At 41.2% G+C, this 9,936-nt stretch overlaps 1 protein-coding gene and 1 pseudogene across 2 annotated transcripts; both read right to left on the bottom strand.

Annotated features, from left to right (window-relative positions):
• LOC102494114 (cytochrome P450 2B11-like) overlaps nucleotides 1–9,936 on the bottom strand; it is a 50,933-nt pseudogene that overhangs the window by 23,308 nt on the left and 17,689 nt on the right.
• Nucleotides 6,549–7,053, bottom strand: LOC102486645 (40S ribosomal protein S16). 2 transcript variants are annotated; one of them, XM_027772004.1, is made up of 2 exons: nucleotides 6,955–7,053; nucleotides 6,549–6,903 (listed from the first exon to the last, which is right to left on the bottom strand). In XM_027772004.1, exons 1-2 carry the CDS (start codon nucleotides 7,051–7,053, stop codon nucleotides 6,613–6,615), a joined length of 390 nt encoding a protein of 129 aa, XP_027627805.1. In that variant the 3' UTR covers nucleotides 6,549–6,612. The 2 variants fall into 2 exon arrangements, with proteins under 2 accessions (XP_027627805.1, XP_027627804.1); XM_027772003.1 differs by having other exon boundaries at nucleotides 6,549–7,053.

Below are 9,936 nucleotides of genomic sequence, written 5' to 3'. Positions count from 1 at the left end.
GTGGTGGGGGGGGGGAGTGTGCTTTCACACTTTTCCTCTCTGTATGTATTTCACTGTCACTGGCAAAATTTAAAAAGCAAATTAATTAATTTTTAAAAAGAGAAGAAAATGGCCAATTTTAAACTGTTTATGTTCCTTCCCGTGGAAACCCCAATGAAGGCTATAGGCTCCGCATTCTCTTCCCTCCTTGCTGCTTCCCACACGGCTCTGCATGATATGCTGAACCTTCTATTTCTGGGGTAACTGCAAGTAACACTAAGTTTTTCTTCCCATGGCCCTTGCTTATCTGTGTTATCACCTCCATGTATTAAAATCATGGGTACAAATGAAACAACCACCCCTGGAGGAGTGAGAATTTGATCTTGTCATGGCACCAAGTATGGCCCTCACATGCCAGGACCGGGGGTGAGAGATCACAAGGAATGCACAGGCTCAGATGACCAAGGGACCAGAGCAGTGAAGAGCAAGGGCCTGGCATAGAAGAAGTTCTAGAAAGATAACGGCTGTGCTGGCTGCTCCCAAGACTTTCCAAGCAAAGCCAGCATATCTAGGCCAGGTTGCCTACACAACTGAATTGAATCTCACCCTCTGTTTCTGCCTCGGGCATGTTGCTGTCTCCTTCCTTATACTGTTTCTACATTTCTGATGTCTGTTCTCTCTGCCTGTTCTGTGGCTTCCTGATATGTCCAATACCCACTTGTTTTCTCTCCTCATACCTACACTTGCTCTTTGTCCAGTTACGTCCCGCTCTGGCTTGCTGCCTGTGGGAGGTGATTATGTAGTTATATGCATAGGGGATGGTGGCAAGGGATAAGGAGATGGCAAGGAATGAATATTCTTCCTTCTCACCCTTCTTAGCCCTCTCTTTTTTTCCTCAAGCTGGCCTCCTAGAAACATTCCCCACTCCATTCTTCCTAGATTGGATGAAGTGATCAGATCACAGTTCCACTCACCTGTGGACAATAAGAGAATGAACATTACAGGGCTGGAGTTGGGGCAGGGGGTTCGGTCTGGCAGACAGAGGTCACAGACAGAGCTTTCTAGAGATCGGCAGACACCAGACTCTCCCTCAACCCCCAGAAAAGGCACAAAGCAATAGAGTCAAGATGTCAGTGAAGATTTTGAGGAGCCACAGTTCAACCAGGCCAAGGTCCAGGGAATCCAGTTTCTAAGCACCAAAACAGACTCCTAAGAACAAGAGAGATGCCCATCCTCCTCTCCTGACCACTGCTTCTGAATTTCAACAAAGGAGGACATACGCAGCTGTATACCCCTCTTCCTAGGGGATGTTTCGTCATCATGATGATCTTAAAAATTCCATAGAGCACTATCCCCTCACTAGAGGAAAAAACAAAGCCACTTATACTCTCAGCAATTACAGTTCAGCACTAGAGATCTTATTCTATCACAAGCCTCACTAGTTCTTACCCCACTCTCTAACACATACCAGCCTATCTCATTCCTAAACCTTCCCCTATAGTGCAACTCGGACAGAGCAGCCTTAGGCAAGTCAGTGTGCTAGCCACAGCTTTGCTTCTTGAGAGCCAGACAGCCTCTGGTCAATCTCAGTCTGTTGATGCCTAAACTGGGAAAGGCACACAAAGACGAGAAGATACATGAGAGAGTGAGAGTGAAGACCATAGGATGGCCTTGGTATGCCAAGGATGCACACGAGCCTGCTATCCCCTTCTGCTCCTCCCAGACCACCTTGGTGGTACAGCACACAATTGGAAATCCATGCTGTGGTCTATCCATTACCTGCCATCATCCTCAATCTACTCTCAGCCCATTGCTCAGACTAGTTCTGGTCATTGCCTCTCACTTACCCGACTACTCCTTGAGAATAGGTTTCAAAGGGAAGCTAAGGATCTTGGGTTAGAGAATAGGTTGTTGAATAATAATAATGGCATTGTGCTAATGACTTTCAAAACATTTAATTCACACAACAGCCTTGCAAGGGAGGTAACTGTTACTGATACTCTCATTCTACAGAACTGGAAACTGAGGCTCAGAAGAGTTGGGTGTCTCATTAAAGATTACACACACCAAGAAAGCAGCAGAGGCAGGGCTTACACCCAGTCCCCTCTGACCTTAGAGCATTTCACAACCTTAGATATGTTGTCAAAGGACAAAACTGGGGAGTGTGAATATGAGTGAAGAAAGAGCTCATGGACAAAGGCAAAAGAATGGTCCCATGACCTCAGTAGTCAGTGATGAGCTCAGAAGGAAGACTGGAAGTTATATAACCCCACAACCGTGGCAAGCTCCTTTGTGGGATCCAACTCCTAGGACATTTAATAGCAAGGTATTCAGGTTACAGAAGAAGCTACCCAGGATCTTCATAACCAGAATCCATGCCCAAGGGCAGTTCTTTCTTTCTACTGCCATGGATATCTGATAGGTCTTCCACTTATGTGCTACATGTCTGTCCTGGTGATACCATCTGGAAGCACATGAACAAAAACAGGGTCTATAAAGCAAGGAACACTAAGGTTTGCCAACAACCACCTGAACTTGAGGAGAAACAAAGAAAAATCCTTCCCAAGAAGTGCTGATGGAAGGTTTCCCCACATTTCTTATATCACATATGTCCCTCTATTATGTATTCTCTGATATTGAACAGTTGAGTCATGACCTAAGGTCCTCTCACATCCTTTATATTCATAGGGCTTTTCTTCAGTATGAATTAACTACCATTGAATTAGCTGTGAGTCATGACTTCTCACATTCCTTACAATCATGTGATTTCTCACGTGTATGAATTCTGTAATGCACCGTTAAGATGTGAGTGCTGTTTGAAGGCCCTGCCACAAACTTTACATTGGTAGAGTTTCTTTCCAGTGTGAATCCCCTGATGCTGCTTAAGCTGTGAGCTCACTCTAAAGGCCTTTCCACATACCTTACATAAATAGGGTTTCTCACAGGCATGAGTCTCCGATGTCAACTAAGAGTTGAGCCTTGATTAGAGGTCTTCCCACATTCCTTGCATTCATTCATACAGTTTCTTGCTAGTATGAATTGTCTGGTGTTGAATCAATTGAGACTGAAGACCAAAGGTCGTCCCACATTCTTTGCATACGTAAGATTTTCCACCAGTGTGAAATCTATGATGTACTTTAAGGTGTGAGAACCAGTTAAAGGCCTTGCCACATTCTTTGTACTGAGAGATTTTCTCACCATATGAATTCCCAGATGTTCAATCAACTGTGAACTTCAACTAAACGTTTTTGCACAATCCTTAACATTCATAAGGTTTCTCACCAGTAGGAAATCTGGTATTGGGCGAAATTTGAAACAGAATTGAAGGCCTAGCCACATTCCTTACATTCATAAGGTTTCTTACCAGAATGAATATTCTGGTGCTGAATTAGTCATGAGCCATATTTAAAGGCCTTTCCTCATTGCTTACATTTAAAGAGTTTTTATTAGTATGAAGTCCTTGATAATTAATAAGGAATTCTTCCTGCCAGAAGTCTTTTCTACATTTATTATATCCACAGGGTTTATCTCCACTGTGAATTTTCTGGTAAAAGGTAAGGGATGCTTGCTAGCTGAAAGTGGGTGTTTCTTCATGACTGATTATCATTTGACTGAAGTGTCTGTTTGCATTTCCCAGTTGTCTGTTGAACTGGCTTCTGCAATCCCAATCATCTTGAAAACGAGCACTCAAGACTGTAACTGGCAAGACTTTCCATTATCTGCTACTGGGGTGACTCAACTTCACAAACATGCTGCTTTAGAGGTAATACTTGGATAAAACATCTGGCCTCCAATACTGGGCAAAACTTCCTGTCACTCTCCTCTCCACCAACCAGGGCTCTTTGCATTGCTCAAGGGAGGTCACATCAGGTTTGGAAATGGCAAGACCCAGTGAGACCAGGTTGCTGTAGGTCTCCAATATCACATCTCTGTACAACTCCCTCTGAACAGGTGCCAATCATTGCCATTCTTCTTGGGAGAAGACTATGGTCACATCTCTGAACAATTCTGCTCCCTGCAGTGCCATTGGTTCAACGTGCCACCATGGTCACGCTAAACACAGCCCAGGGCATGATCCTACCTTGGCACCATCAGACTCGCCACCCTGACAGAAAAATCACTTGATAACACTGACAGAAAAATTGTTTGTCAATTGCAAAATATTTTGTAAACCACACAATGTTAATGAATCTTAATGCTATGTACAATCTAGAATCATGAGTTTGAAATTTTCCCAAATTTTTGGGCCAGCAGGTGGTGGCCACTGGGCTCCCACAAGGCTGACTGCAGTTCAAGTCTCAGACCTGATAGCTTGCTTTCTCACTTTCTCTCTCTCTCTCTCTCTCTCTCTCTCGTCAACTTGGATAATAATAATAATAATAATAGTAAATAGAGGCAAATAAAATAATTTTTAAAAATAAATTTTCTAAATTTTAAAGTACTTAAAAAACTACAAAAAGTTCTATTAACAACAAGGAGTTCTGTCTCCTGCAGGGTACTCTGTGTGAACATAAAGAAGTTTTCTAAAGACTACAGATTTTTTAAAATGCTGAAGATTTTAAAGGCTAAAGATTTTAAACATAAGTCTTCTACATTGAATTGTTTTGTAATTATAAAGTGCTCTTAACTGCAGAACACTTCATAATTTGGAGAAATAAACCAATTTCCTTGTGCTTTACAATGATCAAATGAGTTACAAAAGGCAAAGTCTCTTACACTGAATAAATAATTTATAAATAGTATGTTTGTTGCTGGTAACACAATTTCTTTTTTTGTAAAACAGTTCTAAATAGAATAATTTTTGAAATGCATAAATACCTCAGAAATGGTCTTGAATACTAACATTTTGCCTCTGAGTGCCTAAAATGGTACCTGGAATATAGGAGGGACTCAGAAAGAATGTGTTGAATGAAGGGATACTTGTAAGCACCAAAGTACTTTGTGAGCCATTGAATGATTTTAAACATTAACACACAGGATATATAAATTAAACTATAATTAACAAGTCAACTATAGTACATTTGTACCCTATAGTGTTTGCCTTATAGCTTACTTCAGGGTTTTTTGGGGTTTTTTCCTTTTTGTATTTTTCTCTTCTTTCTTTTATTTTCTTGCATTCAATCACTGTGTATCTTTACAGCAAACAAAATGGATTTTTCCCAGCATGAATACATTGTGTATTGGTCAAGTAAGATATTACCATCTACATTATCATCATCAACTTTATATTTTTGTGGTCACTAAATATTTCACTTCTTCTTTTCCCTCTTAATTCCCTCTCTCCCACTCCTCCCATACTGTCTCTACTATCTACAGTTACTTTCCATGGGTTTATACCTTCCAATCTTTCTGTTTCTGTCACAGAATCCAGGCACTAAGTATATGTTAAGTGGGGACAAACAATGCTTCTCTTTCATGGTCTGACATTCTTCACTCCAGCATTAACAGCATTCACTCCATATCCATCAACTTTCAATCAAATGCCAGGGTCTCATTGTTTTTTATGACTGAGGAATATTCCATAGTGTATATTTGCTACACGTTTTCAACCCATTCATCTGTTTTGGGACATTTCAATTGATTCTGTGTTTTAGCAATTGTGAAAAATGCTGCAATAAACATGGATATACAAGTACTTTTCCAACTGAGTGTATTGCTATCCTTTGGGTAGATACCTAGCAGTGGAATTTACTGAATCGTTTGGTAGTTCTATTTGTAGGTTTCTGAAGAACCTCCATAATCAACAAGATAGAATTAACCATAATAAAAATGTAACATTTCTCTCTCTCTCTTTTTTTTTTTTTTGAGAGAGAGAGTTTTTTTGCTATAGGGTATGTGCACTCACTAGACACACAGAGAGACAGAAAGTGAGAAATCGCCCTCCACAAGGGATGGTCATGCTTCAATCCCTGCTTCACAAGCCTGTCTTGGAATTTTGGGCATCCATGGACATGACCTTGGCATGAGATTCTAACCATGGAGTCTGAGAGTTGAACCATGGTCAGCCATGTGAGAGTCCAGTGACATAACCATTATGCTATCTCTTGGTCCTGTCTCATATAATTTAAGCCTTCAGTATCTACTGTTGCCTTCAGCATAGGCTTGTTGTATCCATGTAGTATAACTAAGGATGGGAAGGAAAGCTGCCCCTGATCTGAGCCACAATTTGGGCTGTATCCTGTTAGCTGCAGTTTCAAAGAAAAGGAAGGGAGCCCAGAGAGCTGTCTCTCAAGGTGTGATAAGCTATACCATCATTCACAAAACATTCATGGCACACCTCTGGGTACATTAAATTCCTATGTCGTGTTGAACTTGAGTGAGACTTGCTTTGGAAAAAAAAAAAAAGATAATTTGTATGTCATACCATTCTCCTGTTTCTACATCTATCAGGAGAGACCTATTCTCTACATGAGCGTGATGAGTACAGACCCCTGATGACCTGAGATGGCCATGTTGCATGAACGTGAAATCAACTTTCTGGCTTTGAAATGTTCAGCTGCTGAAATGTTCAGGTCATTTTTTCACAGCCTAGCCTGATCTGACTAATATAGGCCACAACTTCTTTTTTTTTAAATCTTAAAACCCCACAGCCATTGTTTATTATAAAGATGAACTCCAGTCCTTGCAATGGGCTTATCGATAGGATTTCTGGTAGCGAGCATGGGCACCAGGGCCTCCAAACTTTTTGGATTCGCAGCGGCGGGGGTCAGCTACCAGCAGGGTCTGGTCATACTGGATGAGGATGTCTTTGATCTCCTTCTTGGAAGCCTCATCCACATATTTCTGGTAATAGGCCACCAGGGCTTTGGAGATGGACTGGTGGATAGCATAAATCTGGGCCACGTGACCACCACCCTTTACACGGACACGGATGTCCACAACAGCAAACCGCTCCTTGCCCAGAAGCAGAACAGGTTCCAGTAGCTTATATTGCAGCGTGTGGGGCTCGATCATTTCCAGCTGCCGTCCATTCACCTTGATAAGGCCGTTGCCCCGTTTGCAGTGCGCCATGGCTGTGGACGTCTTCTTGCATCCGAAGACCTGCACAGACTGCAGAGGGCCCTTAGACAGCATGGCTACATGCGTAGAAGAGATCCTCACCGCGCGGCCTTGTAACCGGAAAAGGGCTAGGCCACAACTTCTTAATGGGCACGGGGCAAGCCCCTTGCCCTCTCCAAGCCTCTCTTATTAGAGTATTTCAGAGGGAATGTATGATTCAACACTAAGATATTTATATATTTTTAACAAGTCAGGGAGAAAAAAATATTCCCTCATTTTCACAGTAGCTAAAAATGTAATAGCTCAATACCAAGTCCTGTATGAAAATTTTAAAAAGAAGAACCTTGTAAAATTGGAGTGGAGAAGCATTTATTGTACTGGACTGAACTGTCATACTGGAAACCACATGGCCACCATAGGTTCAGATTCTCAGTTGACCTGGAAACACACTGGGCACGCACGAGCCCAAGATCCTGAGCTGGAGGGATGAAAGGAGACTGCAGTCTGCCAACACGCTGCCCAGGGTCCTCCTCCCCTTATGTATACACACTCTCATTCAGGAATAAGATTAAGTAAAATAAATGGAGGAGTCTTTCCTTAATTTCATTTAAAATTGAGAAAAGTAAGTGCTGGGATAGCTATGAAATAACTGGAAAAACTATAGCTAGCATTAAGATTTACAGAAAAAACTGAAAAATGTTCTCCTTAATAGGAATAGATAAGACTGACTAACATAATTTCTAATTCTTTCCCCTGATTTAGTTTCCATCTTCCTTGTCATTCTTACTCTTTTTGTCCTGGTTTTTTCTTCCTATCTTTGTCTTTGCAGGTATCTTGCTTTCTCTTTCTTACAGATTATCATCTTTTTCAAAAATGTTCATCCAGTGTTGAGATAGAGAAAATGATAAAGTCCCACAGACATGGGGGTGGGTAGGCATTCTCATGGAATGGGGAAGAACACTAACTGACCCATGGAGAATGGGATAAAGGTTTCTTGCTTCCTGAAGTTGCCCTCTGCATCTAGGAAGTGGCCAGGGAAGAAGGTATCCAGCTTCTCAAAGTGGCGTGGGTCATGGGGAACAGAGCTCGTGATGGGGTACATAGCAGTCTCCTAACAGGGCACCAAAGTCAAGAAGACTTGGAGGCCATTAACAAGGAGTGGATAAATCAGTTATGATATACCTGCAGTTGATAATGGCTTTCCTCATGCCACAAATGATAACTAACATACTAAAATAATGCTGCTTTGTTTCATTAATAGTTGTGTCCCAAGCCCTCTGGATGTCCACAATAATCACATCAACCCCTCTTCCCTAAGACCATTTGAGCTTCTCTATGATGTATCAATTAAGGATTCACTTGTGACCCAGCAGAGGCATTCAAGGGTCCAGAACTAGGGCCAGCATTTAATATGATGAGTTGATGCCCACTGGGTGATTAGACAATGTGGACATCATCCTTCAGTGCATCCATATTCAAGAACATATGCAACAACTGGAGATAGGATGAGTTAGAACCCAAGACTTTGACCTGAATATATGTCTGCAGCTGGTAACTTCTCAAAGGAAAGCCATGTAGACACACAAAATTGGAAAATAATTTGCAAAGTGTGTTGATCTAAACATAAAGACAGGCATGGAAGGAGATACACCACAATGCACACACAATTTGCAAAATGATAGCTTCTGTATGAATAGGCCTTTGTGCATATATGTGGTATATGATTAAATAAGAAGCAGAAACATCAAATACCTTTTCATGTAGAAAGAAGATAGAGGATATGAAGAAAGAGTTTTGAACCAAAGAGCTCTGTTTATTTCAAGTTTTAATGAAGTATATCAGACTTTTTTCAACAAAACAATACTTAACATCTAATAATTTGTGAAAAAATAACAGAAGGGAAAAGACTTGCCTTTGTTTCCAAAATATCCCTCCCCACATAGAAATCTGGAAATAATAAGAGACATGAACCATCACAAGATAATGAGCAGCCCGTGGCTTCCTTCCAATATCCTGTGACCAGTTTTAATGAAGTATATCAGACTTTTTTCAACAAAACAATACTTAACATCTAATAATTTGTGAAAAAATAACAGAAGGGAAAAGACTTGCCTTTGTTTCCAAAATATCCCTCCCCACATAGAAATCTGGAAATAATAAGAGACATGAACCATCACAAGATAATGAGCAGCCCGTGGCTTCCTTCCAATATCCTGTGACCCTGCTAGTCTCACCTTAGGCAGATGATATCCTCGGAAGTGGGTGTCCCTGATGACACAGTGAGGGAGTCCAGTGGGTGTAGTCACTGTATCTCTGAATCTCATGGATGATAGCATTTGTATAAGGCATTTTTGCCCAGTCTTCAAGGACTGGAAAATGGTGTGGGCCAATCACCTTGTTAATCTCCACCTGGACTTTTTCTAAGGCCAGTGAGGATGGAGGACATAATCATTAAAGAATACCAATAGCAGGAGCAGCAATTAGCTTAATGGCTATGTCACTGAACTCCCATGTAGCCGACCGTGGTTCAAGTCCCAGATCCCATGGCTTAAACTTACACTGGGTGCGTGTGCATGTGTGCCCAGGATCCTGAGAAGAGAATGGAGGAGAAGGGATTGCAGCGTGGCCAACCCCCTTGAGGGGTGATTTCGCACTTTCTCTCTCTTTTTTTTCCGGTGAGTGCATGCGCCCTATAGCAAAAAAAATAAAATAAAATAAAAATAAAACTTTGTGACTGGGGCATGCTTTGTAAATCATTGAGCATCTTGTGATGCCTGAGTGTTGTGCAAATTACAAAACAAGTCATAAACAGAAAAATGCCTTCTAAACTACCAGATGTTTCACTGAATAAAAACTGCTTTGAGAACTGCCGCTCAAGTTCAAAATTCTTTGTTAATGGTTAAGATTTATTGTAAGTTATACGTTTCTGTGTGGGTGAATTCTTTTTTTTTTTTTTTT

The sequence above is a fragment of the Tupaia chinensis genome, unplaced genomic scaffold (assembly GCF_000334495.1).
Source record: "Tupaia chinensis unplaced genomic scaffold, TupChi_1.0 Scaffold000037_18, whole genome shotgun sequence".
In the NCBI taxonomy this organism is placed as follows: Eukaryota; Metazoa; Chordata; class Mammalia; order Scandentia; family Tupaiidae; genus Tupaia; species Tupaia belangeri.
The sequence above is the reverse complement of the archived record's forward strand: the minus strand, read 5'-3'. Positions and strand labels throughout refer to the sequence as shown.

Bases quoted from the DNA above. Each gene is read 5' to 3' on its own strand.
- LOC102486645 (XM_027772003.1), bottom strand. From the start codon at position 7,053: ATGCTGTCTAAGGGCCCTCTGCAGTCTGTGCAGGTCTTCGGATGCAAG.